This window comes from Crocodylus porosus, unplaced genomic scaffold (genome assembly GCF_001723895.1).
Source record: "Crocodylus porosus isolate Cpor-Errol unplaced genomic scaffold, CroPor_comp1, whole genome shotgun sequence".
In the NCBI taxonomy this organism is placed as follows: Eukaryota; Metazoa; Chordata; order Crocodylia; family Crocodylidae; genus Crocodylus; species Crocodylus porosus.
Window position 1 is genome coordinate 50789351 of NW_017728950.1, and position 26279 is coordinate 50815629.

The window sequence follows — 26279 nt, forward strand, 5'->3', positions numbered from 1 at the left end:
CAAGAGGAGACTGGATAGGCACCTGGCTGGGGTCTTATGACCCCTGCCACCCCCAGTGCTCCTTCCTGCCCATGGCAGGGGGTCGGACTAGATGATCTAGGTCCCTTCTGACTCATTGATTCTATGATTCTATGACAGAGTGTGTGTGTGTTCATGCGCAGGCTCGGGGGCAGAGGGAGAGAGTGTGAGTGTGAGTGTGTGTGTGAGTGTGAGTGGGGGCGGGCTTGGGGACAGAGTGAAGGCAGGCTCGGGGGCAGAAATATAGAAATATTTTGAGGCCACACCATTGTTTTTTGGAGAGGGGAAAAAGAAATCAAAGAATAACTCAGAAAATTGCTCTAATGGATGGACAAGCTTTATGAAATTTCTCTTCTAGTAAATATCCCATTTCTTTCAATATGATCTGATTTTCCCCCAACGTGAGGGAGGAGTGAGTTGCAATGAAGAATAGTGAGCTAAGGATTTTTGCTCTAAGCTTATCTGTGCACTAATATCTTCAGACTCACTTGCAGGGTGTCAAAATCATTGGCAGTCCCTCAAAGTCAAGGATGATGTCTATCAGGTTTGATGAGTCCTCAGGTGACTGAGGAGCCCAATTCTGTATGCACATGTTCTTTGGCAACAGAGGCATGTTGTTGCGTAGGGGAGTGGGATTCGCAGTCCCAGGTTGGTCTCCTTCTCTTCCGTCTCGGTATTGAGTCATTGGGCCTTGAAGTGGCACACACCTTGGTGGACCAGGTGGCACCACACCAAATAATCATCAGCTTGCTCCTCCCAGCCACTGGTGTGGAAACCTCCGTGCTTGAGGGCGACCTTCAGCATGTCTTTATAGCATTTCCGCTCTTTGAACATTGGCCAATGGAGAGCTAAGAGAAGAGAATCTAGCAAGGGAGGTGGTTCTTAGACATCCAGGCACAGTGGCTCATCCATCAGAGTTGATTTCTCAAGAGCAAGGCTTCGATGCTGGTGGATGCGGCTTCATGGTCAACATTCGCGCTGTTCTTGTGGTCCTCCCATTTGATCCCCAGGATTCGACACAAGCACTGCTGGTGAAAGCTCTCAAGGGTCTTAATATGGCGTTGGAAGACGGTTTGGGTTTCACTGTAGCAGAGAAGGGTGGTCAGCATGACACCCTTATAAACCAAGATCTTTGCCAACTTCCAAAGGTTTCTATTTTTGAAGACACAGTGTCACAGCTTGAAGGCAGTGGCACTGGTGCAGCTGACCTAGTGCTGGACTTCATCAATGGTAGCCCCTTGAAAGAGGTGGCTGCCGAGATATGGAAAGTGCTCCATGTACTCCAGAGCCTCCCTGTCTACGTAGATAGTGCGAGGGATGTTCAGCTGGCCTGGGGAGGGTTGGAGGAGAACCTTAATCTTGGCAATGTTCAAGGACAGGCCAAGTCCCTAATATGAAGCGCTGAAGAGATCTAGGGTCAACTGCATATTCTGTGCAGAGTGAGCCATCATGCAGCAATCATTTGCAAACTGAGGGTAGCGGATATCCTTGGTAATGAATTTCATTTTTGCTCAGAAGCACCCAAGATTAAAAAGCTTCCTGTCCAATGAATACTGGATACTGATGCCGGATGGTAGATCATCTCGGATGAGGTGGATGATGACAGTCAGGTAGATGGTGAACAGGGTGGGGGCAATGACACAACCTTGTTTGACCCTGGTCTGGATGCGGAAGGCATCCATTTCAGATCTTTCACTCAGGATGGCTGCGGTCATATCATCATGCACAAGTCTCAGCATGGTGATAAACTTCAGTGGGCAGTCCACAGAGCTTCTTGATTTAAGGAACTGAATGTCTTGGTCAGGTCAATGAAGGCAAGGAGCAATTCTTGATTTTGCTTCCGACATTTTTCTTGGATCTGCCTGGCAATGAAAACCATGTCCACAGTGCCCTGGGATGGTCAGAAGCCGCACTGGATTTCCAGAATGATCTCCTCAGCAACAAGACAAAGGCGTTTCAGGAGGATGCAGGCCAGGATCTGACTCACGATAGACAGGAGGGAAATCCCCCCATAGTTCCCACAGTCAGATTCCCCCTTCTTGTAGATGGTCATAAGGGTCAGGTTCTTGAGATCACTGGGGATGTTGTCTTTGTCCCAAAGGTGGAGGACAAGCTGGTGGAGTCATGATGTGAACCAGAAGCCACCAGCATGGTAGACATCTGTGGGTATACCTTCTGGCCTGCAGGCTTTGTTGGTTTTCATCTGTTGGATGGCCCACTTCAGCTCTCCGATGGTTGGCGAATTGCCAAGGAAATCCACCACAGGGCATTGCGGGATGGCTTGGAAGGTCTCCTCTGTTACAGTGGACTCCCTCCAATGCTTCTTCTAATACAGATTGATGGTGTCATCATTCTTGAGGAGCCAGGAGCCATCCTGTGATTGGAGGAGGTTTTGTCCAATGGAGCTGGGTCCATAGGTTGTCTTGGTAGCCTGGAAGAAGTTACACTTCCTGGATCACACATGCCTTCTCTACACACCACTTGTTCTTCATGTCACGGATGCGTCACTAGACCTCAGCCTTCAGCTGGTGGTACACTGCCAGGCTTCATCGAGATCGTGGATGGCTTTGCCAGGCAATGACAGCTGCATGCTTTCACTTGAGGAGATCACAGTTCTGAGCATCATTGGTATCGAACCAGTCCTGGTTTCATTGTGATGCAAACCCAACTGTGTGGGTGCATGCATCTTGGACAACAGACTTGAGTTGCTGCCAGCGTGCCTGATTTCATAGATTTCATAGACATTAGGGCTGGCAGGGACCCCAGAAGATTGAGTCCAGCCCCCTGCCCCAGGGCCAGGAAGTCAGCAGGGGTCATATGATCCCAGCAAGGTAAGCATCCAATTTCTCCTGAAGGTGTTCAAAGTAGGTGCTTGAACCACCTCTGGCAGCAGTCTATTCCAGACCTTGGGGGCTCAGACTGTAAAGAAGTTATTTCTTATGTCCAGCCTGAAATGATCCAGAAGGAGTTTGTGACCATTTGACTTTGTCATCCCTTGGGGCGCTCTGGTGAACAGTCGTTCCCCCAGATTCTGGTGAGCACCCCAATAAACTTATAAGCAGCCACCAGATCACCCCTGAGCCTGCGCTTTTTCAGGCTGAAGAGTCCCATAGCTCTCAGCCTCTCATCATAAGGTCTGTTTTCCTGACCTCTGATCAGAGAGCGTGGCTCTCCTTTGCACTCTCTCAAGCTTCTCCACATCCTTTTTGAATTGTGGAACCCAAAACTGAATGCAGTACTCCAGCTGTGGCCTCACCAAGGCTGAATACAACAGGAGAATGACGTCCTGGGATCTGCTTGAGAAGCATCTATGGATGAAAGCCAGCATTTTGTTTGCTTTACTAGCTGCAGCATCACACTGAAGGCTCATGTTCATTTTGTGGTCAATCGTGACCCCCAAGTCCTTTTCATCTGTAGTGCTAGCCAGCGTAACACTGCCAAGCCTATAAGCATGCTGTGGGGTTTTTTTTCCCCCAGGGTGGAGAACCTTGCATTTTTTGGTGTTAAACACCATCAGGTTCTCATCTGTCCATTTCCTGAACCTGTCCAGGTCAGCCTGGATCACCCTCCTGTCCTCAGGTGTGGACACTTTACCCCAGAGTTTGGTGTTGTTGGCAAACTTGGCCAGTCTGCTTCTGCCACCAATGTCCACGTCATTAATGAAGATGTTGGCCCAAGAACAGAGCCTTGAGGAACCCCACTGATCACAGGGCACCATGACGATTGACTTCCATCAACCACCACCCTGTGGGTCCAACCATGGAGCCAATTCCCTGGCCAGCAGATCATGGTGAAGTCAAGGCCACAGTTGGCCAGTTTTGCCAAGAGATGATCATGGGATACCAGATCAAATGCTTTTTTAAAGTCAAGATATACGACATCAATCTCCTCTCCCTTACCCAGGTGATAGGTCACCTGATGGTAAAAGGAGATAAGATTGGTCAAGCAAGACCTACCTGCAACAAACCTGTACTGGCCATCTGTCAGGATGCTGCCATCAGCCAGTCTGTTGAGAATGGCCTCTTTGATAATCTTTACTAAGACGTTCCCCAGAATAGAGATCAGGCTGATGGGCCTGTAGTTTACCGGATCTACTTTCTTCCCCTCTTGAAGATAGGGGAAGAAAGTAGATCCAGCAAACTAGCCTTCTTCCAGTCCTCGGGCACTTCACCAGAACACCAGGAGTTCTCGAAGATCCATGCCAGGGGCTGAGCTATGATGCTAGCCAGCTCCTTGAGTACCCTGGGGTGTAAGCTGTCAGGGCCGAGGTGTAAGATGTCAGGGCCTGGATGGAGATGTCATCAGTGGTATGGGCTTGCTCCAGTGCACTATACAACTAGACCTGGAACTCCTCCTGCTGTCCAGGGTCCTTCAGAGCTGTGACGTTCAGCCACCTCCAGGCGGCCTTCTGGGTCTTCCAGTGTCTTGGTGCCAGGCAGATGTTCATCACTGAGTGCACAAGTCAGTGGTCCATCCAGCAGTCTTCAGATCCCTTCATGGCCCTCATGATAAGCATGTCCCTCAGGTCTCTACCTTGGACAATGATGTAGTCCAAGAAGTGCCAGTGCTCCGACCTCAGATGCCTCCACATGGTCTTAAGCTGGTCTTTCTGGCAGAAGACTGTGTTCATCATGATCAGGCTGTGTTGGGCGAATTTGGTCAGGAGCAGGATACCATTGGTATTGACCTTCCCCATATCATTCTTGCCTATAGTTCCACTCCAGATTTTGTGGTCATGTCCAACCTGGCCAATGAAGTCGCCCAGGAAAATGACCTTGTCACCAATATCTTCAGGCTCATTTACAGGGTGTCAAAATAGGAAGAATACAAAAGTATTACCTCCCATCCACAGGGCTTAATGTAAGCAACTCCCCCACCAACAGACTAGGTTTTTTTAGGCTCTGTAAAGCAGTAAGAGGAAAGCCTACCAAAGCCTTTCTTGGGGCACCCCTATATTTTCTTCTGTTTGGAACAGAGTAATCCAAAAGAAACACCTGTACTAGCAGAAATGTAAAGATTACTTTTTGTCATTGTATCTTGATTGGCATTTTATGTCTATAGCATATCTTCATCTCTACAATGGGGGTAAATATTGCCATACATTATATATATGCTGTAAAGAGATGCATAGATATTGTAGTGATGATGCACATCCTACAGTTTTAGTCTACATCACAATGGATACAGTCTTTTCATGTTGTCAGACTGGTGGCCCAAAAGGACAAATTTGGAATTTGCTACATATTCATTAGCAAGCTGGAACATTGGTAAAAATGTTTTCTCATGGGCTCTCTCCCATGTGGTGCAAATAAGAATGATCTTCCAGGTAACCTTATACCGTAATAAGTTGTATTTCAAGAAATAAGAAAAAATACTACTAACCTCAAACTCTCAAAAAGCAACAGTTCCCTCATCTACTCGCTATAGTGATAGAGAGGAAACTACCTGGTTTGGTGTAGATTTATATAAGCCTGCACCAAACATTTAGGTCCATAAAAGAGTATTCATGTGGTAGATGCTCCTAGATTCTGGTATTTGGAGTACAGAGGCATAACACTTCTGTGATAGGGATACGCAAAGGCAATCCTTTGCAGGGAAATGGAGTATTTAAAATGCTGGTTAGTTTCTATTAGTGGTATCCAGGATTAGAAGCTCACTGTGCAAGACACTATATAAATACAGGACAAAAAGATGGTCCTTCTCCAAAGAGCTTACCATTTAAGTATCAGGCAAGAAACAAAAGCTAGATATAAAATGAGAGGAGTACAAGAAAATGAAGACACAATACTGGTCAGTTTGAGGAAGCAGGTACACACTAACAGCAGTATAACCGTCACCTAAGTGAGTTTTAAGAAGGGATTTGGAACAAAATAAGCATAAGCAGTTTTGTTCTTAAGTATACCACATTTTCATACATACCTTGGAAAGACAGAGAGAAGGAAGGAGCAAAAAAGATCTTTTCTTGTAGTAACTGAGTTGCAGCAGGTAGAGAGCAAAGCCTGCTCACTATTCTGTTCCCCACAATTTGCATATAGGATTTTACTCTCACTTTTGCCCTTAACAAGCAGAAACTGTTCTTACCATATATACAGTGTATTCTGTATGTGAGAAGATACTGTATATTAAAAAACATTCACATGTAGCAGGATGGAGATATTTTATTTTATGACAATGGAAATGATCATCCCATGATAACAGACGTACATTTATTTTTTTCACTGCTTGAGGTAGGCTGGGTAGGGAAAACACCCATAAAACAAGGTTACCCAAGTTTGATTTAAAAAAAAAATACAAATATACCAAATGTATTCAGTTTTGCTGGTCTACAAAATGACAGTGCAATGAAACAAAATACCACAAAGCAAAAAGGGTCACTTTTACAGATTACTATTTAATTTTTTTTTTTTTTTTAATGATTCTTTGATTATGGGTCAGTGTTTTGTATCCCCCTGCTCCAAGCCCATTTTATTTAGATCTTAAGACTAAAGAGTGTCTGAAGCCAAACACACTTCATGCCTATGTGGTACATGCCCTTCTTGGACTCTGTATCACTCCATACTTACATACATAATTTAGGAGCAATTATAAACAGTTTGAACAATCAATAATGTCTTAATTTAGCAAGCATAAATAGTATTCTGGGGAAAGAATTTGCAATGACTTGCATAGAAAAAATAGGATACTTGTCTTCCACAGTATCCTTATATTTATTTCTACTGAATTGAATGCTTTCTGGAGGTGAACATAGTCAAAACTGAGAACTTACTGATATTCTATTTATAAAGATATATAAACCTTTGTACAGTTTTAATAACTCCCACCACTAGCCTCTTCAAAAATAAGCAATTCTAAAAGTTCAATGTAACCTATGATACAAAGATACTTTAGAAGGAAAGCGTTAAATTACCTTTTGAAGGGTGGCTTCCACTGATTTCATGTAACTAGCAATTAATTCTTTATCTCTGTTGAAAGGAGAAATATTTGTTAATAAAAATGGAGACTTTACTAATGCACAAGTTACTTTTATACCAACAATATCACAGTATCATATCAATGATTCAGTTCTTTTTTCAGAAAACAAAAACTTATTTGTAACACCCTATTCATTCTCAGTCATATTCTCATGTGCTTCCCCTTTTTGGCATTCAGTACTGAAGTGTTCATAGTTGCGCAAACTTGTATAATATACAGACTACCATTTGTAGCATCTTTCCAGAAGAAGGATGCTTTTGTGTGAATCAGAGAAGGTCAAGCTTGCAGTGTATTATAGCAGTGTCACTAGATAACCAGGTGTGTCCTTTCACTTTCATGTACTGAGAAGATGGAAAGATCTGAGCAAGACCAGGAATTTTTCAATAGCATTCAAGAAACGTATGTTGGGTTCATAGAATTCAATTTGCATGAATCTGTCAGGCTCAGATAGACTACACTGGGATGTATATATTATACCTAAGACAGAAGATCCTCTCCACTGAGAAGAAAAACTGGGGACCTCTGCCAACTACTGTACTAAGTTGGTACCATGATATTCTTCAGTTTGGAGTAACAAGAATGACCATTTCCTCCATGGCAGGGGGTTGGACTTGATCATCTGCTCAGGTCCCTTCCAACCATACCAACTATGAAATGAAACTCCATTTGTATCTGAATACATTACTTTGTTAATCACAACCATAGAAAATTAGGGTTGGAAAGGACCTTAGGAGGTCGTCTAGTCCAGGGGCTCCCAACCCACTGGCCACAGCCTGATACCGGGCTGCGAAGGGTTGGCTGCTGGTCCACAGGAGGTTCGGCTGACAGACCAGAAGTCCAGAAGTGACCAGCATACTGTGGACCGGCAGGCAATCCTTTTTTATACTCAGTATCCTTTTTATACTCAGTATAAAAAAGGGTTGGCTGAGTATGCTGGTCACTGCTGGCCCACAGTTTGCCAGTCTTCGGCATAAAAAGATTGGTGACCCCCAATCTAGTCCAATCTCCTCCTCAAAGCAGGACCATCCCAACTAGATCATCCCAGTCAAAGCTTTGTCCAGCTGGGTATTTAAAAACCTGCAAGGATGGAAAGTCCACCACCTCTGGGTAACCTGTTCCAGTGTTTTACTACCCTCCTAGTGAGAAAATTCTTCCTAATATCTAACCTAAACTTCCCTTGCTGCAACTCAAGACCATTGCTCCTTGTTCTGTGCAGTCCAGCTCCACCATTTTTTGAACCCCACTTCAGGTAGTTGAAGGCTGCTATTAAATCCCCTCTCAGTCTTCTCTTCCCTATACTAAATAATCCCAGTTCCCTAAGCTTCTCCTCAGCAGTCATGTCCCCCAGCCCCGTCACCATTTTTGCTGTCCTCTACTGGACTCTCTCTAATGTGTCCATATCCCTTCTGTAGCGGGGGGCCCAAAACTGGACACAATTACTCCAGATGTGGCCTCAATAGTGCTGAATAGAGGGGAATAATCACTGCCCTGGACTAACTGGCAACATACCTATCAAAGCAGCCTAGTATACTGTTGGCCTTCTTGGCAACAAGGACACACTGCTGACTCATATTTAGCATATTGTCCACTGTAACCCCCTGGTCCTTTTCTCCAGAGCTGCTGCCCAGCCAGTCAGCACCCAGTCTGTACTGGTGCATGGGATTGTTCCATCCTAAGTGGAGGATTTTGCACTTGTCCTTGTTGAACCTCATGAGATTTATTTTGGCCCAATCTTCCAATCCTCCACTTTATCTAGTTCACTTTAAAACCTAGCCCTACCCTCCTCCCAGCCTGGTATCATCTGCAAACTTGCTGGGAGTGCACGCTATGCCATCTTCCAGGTCACTGATGAAGACACTGAACAAAACTGGCACCAGGATTGACCCCGGGGCACTCCACTAGATACCAGCTGCCAACTAGACATCGAGCCATTGATTATTACCCTCTAAGCCCGATGCTCCAGCCAGTTGTCTAGCTACATTACAGCCCATTCATCCAGCCTGTACTTCTTTAGTTTGCCTGCAAGAATGTAATGGAAGACCATATCAAAAGCCTTGCTAAAATCAAGGTATACCACATCCACTGGTCTCCCCACATCCACACATATCCTAGAAGGCAATCAGGTGGGTTTGGCATGACTTGTCCTTGGTGAATCCAGACTGACTGTTCCTAATCGCCTTTTCGAAGTGGTTCAGGATAGATTCCTTGAGGATCTGCTCCATGATTTTTCCAGGGATTGAAGTGAGGCTGGCTGGTATGTAGTTCCCTGGATCCTCCCTTTCCCCTTTCTTAAATATGGGCACTATGTTTTTCCTTTTCCAATGATCCAGGACCTCTCCTGATCACCAGGATTGTAGTCTGGGAGATGACCTTGCCTCTGAAGGCTGAGTCAAAAAAGGCATTGAGTACTTCAGCCTTTTCCTCATCTTCTCTCACCAGGTTGCCCCCCCCCCCCATTCAGTAATGGACCCACACTTTCCCTGATTCTCCTCTTGCTAACAACATACTTGTAAAAACCCTTCCTGTTACCCTTTACATCCCTTGCTAGCTGCAACTCCAATTGTGCTTTGGCCTTCCTGACTTCATCCCTGCATGCCTGAGCAATGCTTTTACATAGTTTACTGAAGAATTTCCTGTTAAACCAAGCTGGTCTTCTGTCATAGTTCTTAGTCTTCCTGTGCATTGGGATGGTTTGGTCCTGCATTCTCAGTAAGACTTCTTTAAAGTACAGCTAGCTGTCTTGGATTCCTCTCCCCCTCAGTCTGGCTTCACAGGGGATCCTGCCCATGAGTTCCCTGAATGAGTTAAAGTCTGCTTTTCTGAGGCCAGGGTGCTTACTCTGCTGCTCTCCATTCTTCTTTTCCTCAGGATTCTGAACTCAAATCATCTCATGGTCAATGCTGCCCAAGTTGCCAAGTTGCCATATCCATTACTACGTTCCCCACCAATTCCTCCCTGTTTGTGAGCAGCAGGTCAAGAAGAGCATGGCCCCCAGTTGGCTGCTCCAGCACTTGCACCAGGAAGTTGTCCCCAACATTCTTCAGAATCTGCCTGGATTGCCTGAACACTGCTGTATTGCCCTCCCAGCAGATGTCAGGGTGATTGAAGTCCCCCATGAGAGCCAGGGTTTGTGATCGGGAAACTTCCACTAGCTGTTTGAAGAAAACTTCATCCACCACTCCCTCTGGTTTGGTGGTCTATTGCAGACCCCCACCACGACATCACCCTTGTCGCTCTCCCCTCTAACCTTAACTAAGAGACTTTCAGCAGGCCTATCTCCAGTTTTTTGCTGGGGCTCTGAACAACCATGTAGCTTTTTTAAAGAAAGTGCAACTCCTCCTCCTCTTCTCCCCTGCCTGTCCTCCCTGAACACTTTACACATGTCCACAACAATGCTCCAGTCATGCGAGCCATCCCACCAAGTCTCTGTTATTCCAACCACATCATAGTTAAGTGACTGTGCGAGGACTTCCAATTCTTTCTGCTTGTTTCTCAGGCTCCATGCATTTGTTTACAGGCACCTGAGGTAACTAGTTGATTTCTCAGGAAGTATGAGAGCACCTCCCCTGTTGCCCCTTCCTGCTTGCTCTTCTTCCAGGTCTCCCACTTCCCCACATACCCTTGGGCAGGAGTGGCCAATCTCAGCCTGAGAACAAGCCTGAATGTAGCAATGTACATTGCCAAAAAGCCACAGTAATATGTAATGATGTGACATAACAGCTATGGAAGCTGGTCACTGTGTGCTTGTCTAAAGAGTCAAGGAAACATATATTAGCTTCTGAAAAGCCGCATGTGGCCACAGAGCCACTGGCGGCCCACCCCTGCCTAGGGCTTTGGTATCCATCCTCTGGGGAACCTAATTTAAAGCCCTCCTCAGTAGGTTAGCAAGCCTGTCTGCAAAGATGCTCTTCCCTCTCTTCATCAGGTAGATCCCATCTCTTCCCAGCAATGCTTTTTCTTGAAAGAAAATCTCATGGTCTAAGTAGCCAAAGCCCTCCTGGCAACACCACCCACACAGCCAAGTGTTGATATGCACTATGTACCTGCTCCTGCCCTTTTCCTTGACCAAAATGATCAACGAGAACACAACCTGAGCCCCTCACTCCTGCCTCCCAGGAGCAGGGCCGGGGTGGGGCAGGGAAGCTCACTGGGCTGGGGTGAGGGCAGCAGCATCCCTCTGTGGAGTGGGGAAGCTCACCAGGCTGGTGTGTGGAGGTGGCGGCCACTGTGTGCGAGCTTTCCTGCCCTGCAAAGGGGTGCCACTGCCCTTGCCCTGCCCCAGCCCAGCTCCTGGGAGGTGGTGGCACTCTGTCCCTGCCCGCCCGCATGTACCACCCTAGGACCGGTCCAAGTATACCTGGCGTACACATACCCTCCCAGTTGACCACCTCTGATACGGTGAAAAGATCCTCCCTTGAACCCAGGTCCAAAATCATCATCAAAGAAGCCAACCTTTTAGATTGGAAGCACAAAGGAAGTGATCATTTCGTTCCTTTATACAACAAATAGATGATTAAAATACAGTCACAAACTGGCATACCAGGACTTTCAGGCTAACCTGAGAAAAGAGCATGAACTGATTCAGGAATACAAAATGAGTTGATACATGCATTGGGCCAAAAAAAAAAAAAAAATCAAATGTAAACCCTAAAACAATGTATATGTTTCCTCTATAGGTTACTGAGACTCCATTAGGCTAATCCACATGAAAATGACATTGAAAGCACATGTGGGCGTGTAAGCTTTCTGCAAAAAAATAGCTTGGAGCAGCCTAGCCCTAGAAGTTTAACTGGGGAGATTAGACTGACTCCAGATGAATGTCTGCACTGCTTCAAAATGCAAAGATGAGTTTCTTCAATAGAAGCAGCAAATGAAAAAGGAATAGTTCATACACGTGCACACACACGCGCACACACACACACTCCCACTATGCCTCCTGGTGGCATCTCTTGGGGAACACGTAAGAGAGCTCCAGGAGGAGGTGGCAAGGCTCCAAAGTATCCTCCATCATGACAAGTTCATCAATTGCTGCTGGAGGAGACCTCCAGGACTGTGGAGGAAGAAATGCCAGAGACAGTGCTAGAAAAGAGAGGACATGGACATCCAAGAGGGTGGAAGCTGGAGACTTGTGACTTCTGGCAGCAAGCAGAGATCTTCACCTCCACCTGCAGTGGTTTGTCTGGAGAATTGTTCCTTGTTTTAGAAGACTCCAGATTTCTTTGTCTCTATTCTGACCCCCAGATGGACTCTATTCTCTGATAGGCAGTACAAGTTCTTGCTTAAGGTCAGCATCAACAGGTATGTCTCAGCACAGCAAGCAGGTTTTGGATCACTTCTTGTGAAGTTCAGGAAGATGCTCCCTTAAAAGTCACCTAGTAGAAACTGGAGCATGCACAGATAAGTTTCCGCCAGGTCTGCTGCCATCAAAGGTCCCTTAGGATGCCTATACATGAGCAGCGAGGCTGCTAAAACACACTGTAATTACAGCACATTGGAGAGGATTTGATTAAATCGAATCTGCTGAAACGTGGTAAGTACTGTACTAGCAGACTCCAGCATCTCATGTACCAGTGACCCCACACTTAAAGATGGAGTTGGGAGTGCTTTAACTAAAGCTTATAGAATGAGTTTTAGTTAAAAAGTACCCCACTGCTACCTACTTAAGTGCGGGGATACTGATAAAGGAGACGCAGTGGCGCACACTCCCCCCACACTCCCAGAGCACGTGTATAAATGCCCATGGTGGTTGATCCTGCAACTGTTTAGTTACTTGAGGTATGGAATCATCAGGACTTCTTTCTGATTTTATTCCTAGTATGAAAACAACAGACCAGGCCCCTGGGAACCTTTCATTTAGAGACCAGTTGTACTGTCCTTAGCTCTAAGAGATGCAAGGTCTCCTTCTATTCCTTGATTGGGTTTAAATGTATGTTTTCTTTGGAGGAGGAACAGCTATGCTGGGATGTGTCCTGGCACAGTTGATCCACTTCATTAGTGTTTACAAACCTCACCCAGGGCTGCTGTCCTGCAGGGTTGGGCCCCTGCTGCTCCCAGGGCTTCAAGGGCCTGATTCTGCCAGACAATAGCCCCGAGTGTTGCACACCTGACTCGGGTATGCATCTGTAAGTGGAGGAAACCCTCCAGAGTTGGGGTGCAGCAGTGAGATACTCCTGCAAAGTTCCTCTATTTGCAGACACCCATCCTAAATCAGGGCATAGCAGCCTGACACATGCACTGCAGAAACCTACTGCAGAGGGATTCCCAGGGTATGCCTGTGCAAGCACACCCTGCAGGGGAATTTTTACATCATGCAATAAGAAAACAGAAGTCTACTCCTATAAGGCATTACAAACGGTGACTACCTGTGGTCACAGCAACATTTTGGGGTATTTGAAACATTTGAAGAGACTAGGATGCCCGTTTACTTGTGCTGCCATAAAAATTTCTATGGTGGCAAAAGGGTGACATCTGTTTGTACCTGATATCTTCTCTTACTTGAGATTGGAGATGAGCTGAAAAAGGGATTTTCAAGAAAGTGGACTAAATCTACACTGGGTGCATCTACATGTGTGCTTTACTGCCAAGTTGACTAATTAGCTCTGCAGTAAAGTGACACAGTCTACACATGTGTGCTGCTATTAGGGCACAGTATACTAATTCACACAGCCCTGGATAGAACTGTTTGGAGACACTACTATCTGATGGAAGTCAGTTACTACGTCAAAATACACATATAGACAGTGACCAGGGGCGTACGTTGCATCCAGTCAGCACAGCCAACCAGTGGCTTGCTCTGTCCTAGCTCAAATGGATGCTGCCCCAGGCACACATGTAGACACTGCACCCAGGAACAGCTGACTCCAGTGCAAACTGCTTCAGAGTTTATCGCATCGTCCTAATTCCACATGTAGATACACCCACTGCCTCTATATCTGCAACAAGAGAGGCACAGCAAAAATATTTCAGTCTGGGGAAAAGGTTTGTAAAATACTATTTTTATAAGCAAGCTAAAATACTTTTCTGCACTGGTTTTTTCATAAAAATAAAAAATAATCAATTATGATAAATAGGTAAACTAATATGATAAATTTCTTCTTGGTTTAGGTCTTTCCTGTCATAGGAAGGAATAATTTAGTTTTCAAAACTGTCTGCATCTAAGAAAATATAAACCTTTTATTTCAATATAAATAAAGCATAAAAACCAAACAAATCCCCCCAAAATTGTTTTCATTCACTTATCTTGCTGCACATCCCATAAGAAAAATCTTGCAAAATAACACTTTATCTTATTCATAATATGCACTTATGAATAAATTGATAAAAATTCCCTAGGGTTTTGTTTTTCACTAGTCAAACGTACTATAAGCATGTAACTATAAGCATACCTAAAAATAAAACCTAATGAGTTACTAATCATGAACCAAAAATACTCAGACTAAGTATAACAAGAAATGCTATATTTTCTCATATACAATATGCACCTTTTACCCAAAATTTGGGTGCACGTATTAGGCAGGTAAGTTGATTTTCTGCCCAGAACAGAAAAACCCTGCTTTGATTCCTGATCCATGGTGCAGCAGCTGAGACATTACAATTCAGTCAGTTGAATTAATGGCTCATAGTTCTTCACTCTACCGGTATCATCTCTCCTTTTCAATGGTCTTCATATTCCACTAATCAAGCTAATCTTTCTTGGGGTTATTTTACTGTCTGCTAGTTGTTCCTGGTCTCTCTCCTCTGATTTCACAGCCCTGATGACTTTAGCTCTGTTCAAAATCATAACTCTACCCTGGATACCAGTTTTCAGAAGCAGGTAGAGTTTCAGCAGGAAAGCGAGTGTGAATCAGCTGAAGATAAGGTTCAATCCCTGCTCTATACAGCTATAACACTAGAAAAATCTTGTTTTTCCTTTGTTCTGTCTTTCAAAAACAAGCTGCGTATTATATTCTGGGGCATGTTGTACATGAAGAAATAGAGTAATGTACTGTGAATGTTAGGTTTTTGCTGGGGAGTAGTCAAGCCCAACTAAATTCAGGGAAACTACTTTAGACCGTGGATCTCAGGAGTCATTACCAAATTTTTCCAACATCATTACATAAAAAGAGAAATCTCTGTATAGACTTATGGCTTCAGCTTAAGGCCACTGAAGTAAAAAAATGGCTCCCATTGACCTTCATATCTGGCCTATTTTAAATGCTTAAATGTAAACTGCATACCTGTGCAAGAATGATATGGAAACAATGGAAATAAGCCATCTCATTTCTTAAATTAACATGCATTAGACTTCAGATGCTGCAAAAGATATGTTAGCAAATTGTAAAATAACAGGCAAACAAAAATGTTGGTGCTATTTCAGGACACAAATTTTTTATTTTATGGGATTATTATATAAAATATACACTTAGTATATTGAACTAAGTTTTCTCCTTAGAAGATATATCACTGAATTTCAAAGCAAGACAGCTATACTTTTGTTTTCTAGCTCTGCATTATCCAAGGCTAAAGCCCTGTGCATGAAAGTAAAAATTGATCTTTTGTCTGTTTTAAGTGATCTCCCCAAGGTCCCAGTGCTCACTTTGCTGCCATGCGGAGGGCACTCTCTGCATCATGGATGCTCTCTTCTAGTCGACGCTTGTCCTGCTCCAGCTGGGTAAGATGTCTATTGAGCTGACGCAGAGATTGATCTTTTCTTCTCAGCTCCATCTTTGCCTCGGAGAGACTCTGCAAGCAGACAGAAAGCAGAGGTACTTGTCAGCCCTGATAATTAACTTCAATTTATGCCACAGGCTATTAAACAAAGAGGAATACAGACTGACTGTGAAGTAGATTTGGGCCATTACATACCAAGGTTTTACAAATTTTCTGCCAAATACATTACTTATTTACTAACAGAAATCTAATGTTTAGTGCACTGTACTTTTATATCTGTTGTAAAACATTTATAAAACAATCTGTTGACTCAAAAGTGTTATAAGTACTTAAAAATACTACATTCTAAGCACATGAAAATATGATGAATATGGTATTTTTTTAAAAGCTCTATGTATTTACAAAATACTTTCAAAAAATTCAGAGAAAGAAAAGAATTCAGAAGTAATATATTTGGCAATATTACTCACATTTCAGAAAAGAGGAGAGTCTCCAAGGCTATCAAAAGAACTACCCAACTGTTTTTCTAGGGCACAAACTCAGTGGTAACTGCATCTCAAGTTATGACTAAAACATCACCTTGCGATATTTTGACTATTTTGCATGACTTTTCTGATCTCCAAAATACTTTGCATTTTTCTGCTCCCCAATGTATACACAACAATCTCTTACTTAGCTTTAACATTAAATGCTTAAAATCAATTCAGATTAATTCAACAGAAAACAAGTAGCACAGAAAGCTGAACAAAAAACATGGATAGAAAAACTATAGTCAGAGATGTTCACTATTTCTGTTATACATGCTAATATTGCCAAAATGTTCTACCTTGATTGTAACATCTTTCAAGTCTGACTTCCAGTTCTTTTTTTCCTGTATGATTGTTAGGGGTGAGCCATTACTGATCTGCTTGCACACTTTGGTAATATACTCTTTGTGTATTTTTGTTTATGCCTATTTCTTCTTCGTCTTGTGTCTTTACATATTTTAAAAATATAACCTGGCTTCAAACATTCTTTTATGAGATACAACGTTTACCGTAACATTTCTCAAAGCAAAGCGGGCAACTTTGGTTATGCAAAGGCCAAGCTAAGTTCTTGTGTACTGTTTTGAAAATGAAGGCTATGTTCTATGTAATAACAGGACTTTTAATATTTATATTAAATATGATGTAGTGCCTTTCTTTTTACGATCAAAAGCTCTCATGTCACTGGGTTAAAGGTATAGTTTTCAGAAGCAGTGAGTACCTGCAACTCCAGCTGAAGTCAGCATGAAATATGGATGTTCACCTCCTGTGAAAATCAGGCCTAAGACATGCCAACAAAGTAAATAATTTCTAAATTACAAATAGGAAGGGAAGATTAAGATTCTGGCCAAGGTGACACTCTGAGCAAAACTAAGAACAGAAGCTAGAAAAGTTCCTAGGACCTGATCCAGAGAGGATACAGTGTCACAGTTGCATGCCCCTTTTGTACCACAGCACAGGAGCAGAAGCCATTGGCTTTTAAGTACCTATCACTAAGAATCTGACCCCCTTTCTGCTCTCAGCACTCCCTTCCTTCCCCTCCATGCTCAGCAGGTACAACTCTTCCTCTTCACTCTCCCACTTTCCCACCTACCACTACTGCTGTCCCTATCTGACCTGGGGGCAGGGAAAGGCCTACAGCCTCTCCTGTCTCAACTAGTAACTGAGTCACAGACAGCAGCAATGATGGTGAGTGGGTTTTCCAACTCTGCCCAATCCTCCCAGGTAATCATTGCCCGTTCCTATGCCCAGAGGCATAAGTAGAGAGGGCAATCAGATGGGGAACAGGAGAAGAGAGGACTTGCAGCTGACCACAGTCGCTAGGGACAGACACTCGAAAAACCTGAGCCTGAATTGATTCAATCTTTGCCGGTTAGTCTAACCTGGCTAGGCTAAACCAATTTGTAATTAAACAGCCATCCCCTCTGGAGTGGAGAAATGCAGGCACATGCTTACAGTAGCTCCTTCCACAGTACTGAGCTGAGGAGGCCGTGGTCAGGCCCCAGCAGTACACTCTGATTAGGGAAGGGTTCCCCCACCCCCTTGGTCTTGATAACAGAGCAGTGAGTTATACAGCAGGGAGTTACACAGGGAGTTATTAGTGTTTATCAGCCCATCAATAAAACCAACTGCCTCTCTCATTAGTTCAAGCTCTTCTTAAACACCTTTTTTCCAAGGAAGGAATAGAAGCACATTATCAGCTACCTGTTGATTAGCTTCAAAAATCCAATTTAAACTTAAATCAGGAAGGGATGTGGGACAGATATTGCATAAACTGGTTTGACTCAAATTAGTTAAATCTGATACTGCATTCAACCCCGTTAATCTGAAACTGGTTTCAGCCATTTTTAAACTGGTTTATGTGCACAGAACTTCTGTTCTGTTATAGGTTTAAACCAGTTTCTGATCACTTAAACCGATTTATGTGTAATGCCTGTCCATAGTCAGAGAGGAGGGGAGGGGTTCCAACAGCAGGAGGGATAGAGAATGAGGCTCTTATCTGAATCACTGACTTTAAGAAGTTCTTGGCTCCTGCTTCCACGATATGGTCTGCCCTCCCTGGTTTTGGTGTGGGGGGTAGTTGGGAGCAGCATCGGTTACTGCTCCTGCACCCCATTTTTAAAATCCTAGATCCACCCATGATAAATCTTATAATCAGGTGGTTATGCTTTCCTCAAAAAAGAAAATCCCTTCCTCTCTATTAGAATTTGTTTGATCTTCAAGTTACAAAAATGTCTTCCCTGTACAAAACGTATTGCTTAGAATGCCCTGTTTTTAATTTATGAAACACAAAACATCATTTTCAAAAGATTTATTAGGTCACCAGCTTATTGTAAACTCAGCTGTTTTTAAAACAGAAAAGGAATTAAATTTATCAATCAAGATATTCGGACTTAAAAACTGCTACAATAGATGGAGTATTTCTTTCATAAAAAATAAGGTAAACATTTGTTTATAATGACCTATAACTTGCAAATTCAAAGAACTTCCCAATGTATGTTCTAACTCCATGTTAGGAACGTTCTGTGTAGCTTGTATCAATGAATATATTATTAATTGCATACTGCAAATATGTATTAAGAGGAGTATACACAAACATCTTAGAAAAATTTGCAGAACAGTAATGTTATAACCTATCCAAAAGAAGTTTAGACCTAATAAGAGTCCATAACCCTGTTTATTTCACAGTGCCAGACAAGGCTGCTTCAAACAAATGATATTAAAGAGCAAAGTATAACACTGAAATAATGTCTACTGGCAACAGAACTTAAATGCAGTGTGTACTACAATTTCAGAACAAGTACCTTCATTTATATATATGTCTCCATACTGTAAGTCATGTGAACGCCTTAAAAAAATTCTCATAAGTCAGCTTGTGCTATTAAGCTGATGTTACATTAGAACTGAAATTATACACCACTGCCATAAAAGCCTCTCTTTTGGGTAGCACAAAGCCTAGGCTCCTCTCCTTCCTCTTTTCACACCTTTTGTATTCAAATCACTCACTCTACTACATACACTGCTCTATGCTATCCTTTCACAGCATCTGATGAAGTGAACTTGAGATCATGAGACTCTATTTTTAACAATCTGGGTTTTGTTAGGCAGTTGCCCTACTGTTAAAATACATATTGGGTTTTAAAAAATGTACTTTGGATTCACTGCATTTACCACTGGTCACAGCTCCTGACCCCAAGTAGCTGTACCTAGTCACAGACATGCTAAATAAATCACAACTGATACACGGGTACTGTACCCCTGGGCCAAATCTAAGAGTGAAAGGGTCATGGGATTCCTCCCTAGAGAGGCAGAAGCATGAGGCCTAATAGCTAGTAACAGTTACTTAGAACCAAGGACAGAGATGCAGTTATCCACAGACCATGGCCACACCTTTACTGGCTGGTGACACAGTGAACACATTAAAAGGCAAACCTAATGGTCTCACCACACTGCTGATTTATTATTTTGAACAACTGCAAAGCAATCTGCAGAGGTGTGCAACTATTTGGTGATACGATTTATCATAAATTCTGCAACACATAAATATAATGGATAATGTAAAGATACTATTTGAACCTTGTTTTTGAAGTTCTTTCCCATTGTTGGATTAAAGTGAAACCTTTAAAACTGTTTGAATACTGTTTGCAGTGCTTTAAAGTAATGGCTGCTAAGCCTCTCCTTTTTTTTCTTCTTCAGATTGATCCAGTTAAAACCCTTGATAAACTTTATGGACTCTAATATTTCCAGCTGAGTGACTGAAACAAAGAGGGTGTGCCTCAAGGCAGCAAGGCAACAATGATAAGCAGCAGGTTAGCCACTAATTTCTCAACCAGGGTAGATTGTGAAAGTGTGATGTTCTGATATCCAAGAAACTGTTCAGGAGAGAATAGGATAAATCAAGTTTAATAACTCTGCTCCTAATTGTTCCCCCAATGCTCAACTCTAATTACTTGGAGAACTCTCCTGACTGTCACCTGATATTAAGTTGTTGGAGGTTGAGTGTGGAACAGTGAGATAATCAATAAACATTTAGTGGGGAGAAGAATGAAGATCCCGTTAAGCAGTGGGAACCTGCAGCACCCAAAGCCCTTCTGCTCATGAGAAAACCTATGGGACAGCCATAGTGATTGCAAAGCAATAATCCAAAGCACCGTTTTTAGGCCTTGAGGCCTTTAGGCAACAGTACATTTGAGAAAAAAAGGTTAACACGGTCACCCTAATTACAGCCCACTTTCACATACTTCATATATAAGCGAAGACAAGCCAATTAGGTAGAAAGGAAGATAAGGGAAGTTTTATTTGTATACTAATTAAACCCCTGATGAAATTAAAGGAAAAACATACAGCTCTGTAATTGTGTCTGAGAAAGGTCACTTCAGGTTCAGTTATCAGAAAAGCGCAGCCTTGAGATATTTCACTTAATCCACAATATAGCCCCTATTTCGCTCCCTGGGTCTTAATATTTACAAAAATAAGAAAATTTCAAAGCCTGATAGTACATTTATCTTGAAAAGTTGCTGTGGAAAATTTCAATTGTTAGAAAGTTAAGGCGGAATACGATAACAAGAAAGGAGGTGTAAAAAAAAGCCTGCACACAGAGTGCATTACACGGCTTTATGAAGATGCTGAGCTTTCACTTTGAAGCAGACTGATATATATAAAGAAAACTTATAAAACAAAGTCCAATTTGTTCTTGATCTAATTACATTTAGATGTTTATGTAGTCATTTGCTCATTCACATCATCCAGTTCATTCAACTGTAACGTACCAAAAATCACCAGAAAGTTTTTTATCACAATCCTTTGACGAAGGTACTTGATTCAAGGATTGTGGAAGGAAGGGGCTGTTCAGGGTTTTTTTTTCCTCCCATAAACTACATGTGAAATGCAATTTTGCTTGTGGTAACGGCAAAGTAACTAATAGCGTAGAAGAAAGTATCTCATGGGTTGCACGTAGGCTGCATTAGAATATCCAAGCATAATTTTGTTTCTGCAAAACCTGCATTCTTAGGAGCTAGAAATCCTTAAATTGTGAACAGCAACAACAAAGTTTAACATTGCTATTCTTTTCATGTGCAAGCATTTTATTCAACCAATCATTGGGGAGTCTTTTAAAGGAGAAAACTGACTACCATGCAGCTTAAAGTCATGAAAAGCACATGTAACAGCTTAACACTGGAAACTTATATTGAGAGTTCAGCTAAAGCCAAATCAATTCACTTCAGAAATCTGAACCGTATTACAACAGCACAAATCAGTATACTACAAAGATGGCAAAGGAAGCCAGTGGCAATGTTTACATTATGAGCCCTGTCTGTAGGATGTAAGATCTCATTTTAACATGCATTTTTCCATGATGGATGCAATGTAGATAATTGATCGATACAAATGAATCTTTGAAAAGCCACTAGAGTCTATATAAATCACACAAAAATGGCTTCTTACAAACTCACAAAAGCAGGGAAATGAAAAATTCAGCTACTTTGTATTCCTCCATCCCCAGATCCACACTTTGCCATTAGTACATCTTCTATAAACTATGGGCCACACAAAGACAATCTTAGCCCTTACCCTCTTTCTCATTTCTGCATGTGCCCCTTTATCCAAATTCCCCCACCCTCCGCTAACATAAGCAGCTATAATCAGTTGCTGCAGCTTGTATTGGCTGCGTTAGTCTGGTAAAGGGTCGCGTGCAGAAGGACAGTTAAAAGGGAGGATGAAAGACTGGCACCCCTAAGGAAGCAGAATTGAGGCTGCAGTGCTTCAAAGTGGGGATACAAAAATCCCCAAATATGTCAGAAGCGTGGCAGTAGCATGATGGTGGCAGTGGGGGAGGGCAACATGGCGAGAGTGTGCAGGGCGACAGCATGCGTGGGGAGAGAGTGTGGATTTGAATATTCACACTGTGAACATGCCAAACTGCAAATTGCAAATCTGCGAATGGCAAGGGTTTCCTGTACAAAGGTATTTGCTGTATCTTTGCAGAGTGCCAAGAACAATGAGGTCCTGGCCTAAGACTGGGGATGGCTCCAAATGCTATGGTAATATAAAAAACAACAGTGGAAGAAAATATTGCTAGGCTGATCAATGAGGCTACATTTCCAGTGCCAGGAGCCATTGCAAAGACTATATACATTCCCTTGTCTTTGTGATATTTATATAGATCTAATTATGTTATTATACAAATTAGTACCAGCATATAAAAAGAAAAAAAGAAGTTATATCAGTGAACTCCTTGGTTCAAATAGCTCAAAAGGTGGTTTTGTTAAAATCATGTTGTTACCCCATAGCACCTCAGACTTCTTAAATAGCAGCATGAGACTTCTCAACCGCCATGTGTAATTATGAAAACAATTAAAATATAGTTTTAACAATATAATGCATAATGTGTTACTATAAATTACAAATGATAAACATAGTATATATACTGTATAATGTAGAACATAGTTCTCCTACATACAGGGAGCAAGCTGTATGTACAAATCTGAAATTTGTATTCAGGTACATGTGCTCCCAGAAAATGTCCCAAATGGTGTTTAGTGTATGCATATTTTAGTTTAATACTATGCCAGCCACATCCTACTGCATGAAATATCTGCAGGGAAAAATATGCATATACGATTCTTTTATTCCCTCTTAACTCTTTAAACCAAACTAAAAATAAACTGACAAGTATGCTTCATTTGGTAAAATTTCATCTGTTTTGCTTTTATGCAGGTTAATATTTTTCATATTTAGTTAGGCTTGGACAGGATAAATCTTTTCAGTACACAAGACAACCACAGTAAAACAAAATTTAACCAAATTGTCCTACAGAAAAATCTTCAGAGATATATTTCATGCTACATTCAACAGGGAGATCAAAGGACTATGCAAGTATATTGATTGGGCATCTCCCTTCCCTCTGGAACGGCTTTGTGGCATATCAAATGCCAACAGAGAGCACAATTCATAAGGAATGAACATACTTTCTGGGCAAGGCATTATGGGGTTTGAAGCAGATGCAGTAAGATAACAGAAAGCAAGGAATTATTGCAACTGTCATACCCAAGGTGATGGATGTGATGAACAATTAAATATGTTTTTCTGAAATTTCATAAGATAAAATGGCCCCATGCTATTAAGTATTATGGGATGTTAGCAGCTTTCTCTACCTCCATACAAAATAAATTACTAACTATATAATATAGCCTATGTGGTGACATAAAAACCAGTCACTTCAATGATTCACCATTAATTAAATTTTCAAGCAAAGTCAGGATTTCTTTGGGGTTTCTTTGACAGTACATGAATTCAAGACTTACTCAGCATTCTCAGTGAAATCATACTGTTTACAAATAATATCATTACCTCATTCCACTAGAGCAGTGGTTCTTAACTTCCAGCTGGTGCTACACACCAGACCCAGCACACGTACTGACCGCACAATACTCACCCAGCCTGCAGAGCCAAAAGGTTGGGAGCATCACTGTACTACAATTCAAAGATCCCACACACATTTCCTACTTTTTAAATTTAAGGCACTGTTTTCTACATACATAAATCAGACTCACTTTACTGGGCAATTTTTAAAATTACTATTCAGTTCTCAATTTTTAATTTTTTTTATTGGGCATTTTTTAATTGCTTCAAAACAAAGCTATCAGGAGATAGACATATCCACACCGCTATTTCAATGTCAATTCATATACAGGTTTTAAAACCATAAGATAAAAATATTTTTATAGACAAACTTCACACAAAAGGAAAAGCTGATTAAGGTAAAAAATAAAAATACTCTCAGGTTAAGTACTAAAACAGCACTCATTAATTGAAAATATCCTCCATCCTCCCCTCCCAAAAACATACTTAGGACCTTGTTACACACTGCACTTCAAGCTGCTCAAATGCTGATTGGTGTTAGTGCTGCCTGGATTTTGGAGCAGTTGCACCTTAAGGCTAAAAACCTTCTCACAGCTATGACTTGCCACTAGAGGGCTGGCCAGCAGGGGCCTAACTAGTAGCAACAGCTGCAAGCTGCTACTATGGGGCTGGTGAGCCAGGACAGGCTTCTGTCTTTACTCTAAGTGTTTTTGTGTGAGAGATGGGTGAGGGGAGTGCGGGGCAGGAACATGAAGCTGGGAGGCAGAGAGTTAATGGTATGGGGTGGGTAATGAAATGGGAGGTGAAAACAAAATGCGCGTGGGAAAAGGGTAATGAAATGAAGGAAGTCAGCCACTGAAGGATAAAATAAAAAAGTAAAAAAAACCCCCAAGAATTTAGAAAGAAATAGATGAAGTACATTACAGAAGATCTCACGTTTTAATAAATTTGGATTTGGGATTGGGGTGTGAGGTTCTGGCCATGCTTCCCAGGATGGCTGTGAGGTGGGAGTGGTGAGGGAAGGCACTTTTGGGGGAGCTACTACCCCACCCTGGGAAGGAAGCCCGAGCTCAATGGGACCCAATCCAGCCCACTACCTTGTTCCTGCCCCACCTACTCTATACCCCACTTCTGGACCCATGTATGCTCTGCAACCTGGCTAGCTGGCATGTGTTCTGCATCCTGTTTGCACAGAGTTGCACCCCTTGAGGTAGGAGGGGGAGCTGGCTTGGTGCCAGAACTGCCTCCTGGACAGTAGATTTCAGCAGGTGGAAAGTCTGTCCACACAGAACAGGAGAGTGGGGGAGGGGACACTGCATCCTGAGATGCTGGAGGGCTGCAACTTGGACAGCTCAGCTGTGGGGTGTGGCCACACATTAATAGAACACAAGCTGGGTAACACAGATCAGAGATAAACCTGCCCTGGAGTGGTCTACAGTAACTTCAAACTGTCTAAAATGTGCTTAAAACTATCTTCAGGTGCTAATGCCTCGACAATATAGGAGTTAAGAGCTCCAGGAGCTGCCTAAAATGAATGTACAGCGAGGCCCTTAATATAAGGGACTCGTATATCAGAAGCAATACTATCCTGTGCATCAATATTCAAAGCCACTAAAAAATTAGGTTTCAAACACTAAAAACCAAGTGAGTGTATGTGCTTATACACACACATACACTTGTATCGGGCTATTGATTCCTCCTGCACATCTCAAGGTAACATGGTTACTTTGTAGTTGACTCACTGTAGCAAAGATCTCTGAGGAATCTGGATTTAATGAGAAGCCTTCCTGTATTTTTTTAAAGATAGTTTAAAAGCCTTAAACTAACTGGGATAAATAGTATGTGCTTAATACAACTATGAATTATACTTATACAATAATCCCATCTTTCTTTCAAACTACTTGTCAATAAATCTCTCTCACTGCACTATAAATTCCAAGGTCAGGGACAGAAGTGTTTATTAGTATAATTACAAAGGAGCTGTAATACCACTAAGCCTTCAGTTCCAAATATCTTTATGCTTGTAGAAGCAGATTAAGAAAGCGTCAGATGTGATTTTTGTAGATTTCTTTAAGATTGCAAAATACTTGTCACTTTCATGCCACTCATTTGTTGAATTGTTATTGCTTTCAAAATTTTCTTTTGATTTATTCTTTAATAGAACTCCAATATTTAAGTGTAGTGCAGCAAACAAAAAGTCCAAGATACTAAGCATTATGTATTATGTATGTACATAATATAAGTCCAAATTAAAAATAGCGAAAACTAGAATTCTTGATTTACATGTCATTAACTGATGCCCCAAAAAGTAAAATTCAGAGTCCCAACATTTATACAGTTTTAATCAGCTATTTAGAATTAAAAAACATAGTCCAATGTCTATCACGTAGTTACTGTTCACAGTATGTCCAAATATTCAAAGTCATTCCTAAAGACTCTCCATTCGAGTAGACAGCCTTCATTAGGGTTCAAAATTACAAAGAGCTAAGTGCCCTGGCCCTGATCCTGTGCACTTTGAACATTCTGATTCCAATACAGCAGCACATTACAATATCAATTACTATCTCAGTTTTCCTTGGACAGAAATCCCTACTCTTGGCATTGGGACCTAATCCCATTGATAAGAACCAGGGGTGTACCAAAAGAGATTTTTGGGGCTAATACCAATAGTCAATTTTTAAGGAGGCATATGGGTCGATACCGGTTCAATGTCTGATACCAGCCTAGAAGCTTGGAGAGCTGCATGCAGCTGGT

At 42.2% G+C, this 26279-nt stretch overlaps 1 protein-coding gene across 5 annotated transcripts in view; it reads right to left on the bottom strand.

Moving 5' to 3' along the window:
• CCDC171 (coiled-coil domain containing 171) overlaps positions 1 to 26279 on the bottom strand; it is a 304988-nt gene that overhangs the window by 107487 nt on the left and 171222 nt on the right. For all 5 annotated transcript variants that reach the window (XM_019555118.1, XM_019555120.1, XM_019555115.1 and 2 more), the window contains 2 exons: positions 15566 to 15711; positions 6926 to 6980 (listed from right to left, as the gene is read on the bottom strand). In XM_019555118.1, coding sequence (XP_019410663.1) covers positions 6926 to 6980; positions 15566 to 15711 — 201 coding nt within the window. The remainder of the gene's footprint in view (positions 1 to 6925; positions 6981 to 15565; positions 15712 to 26279) is intronic.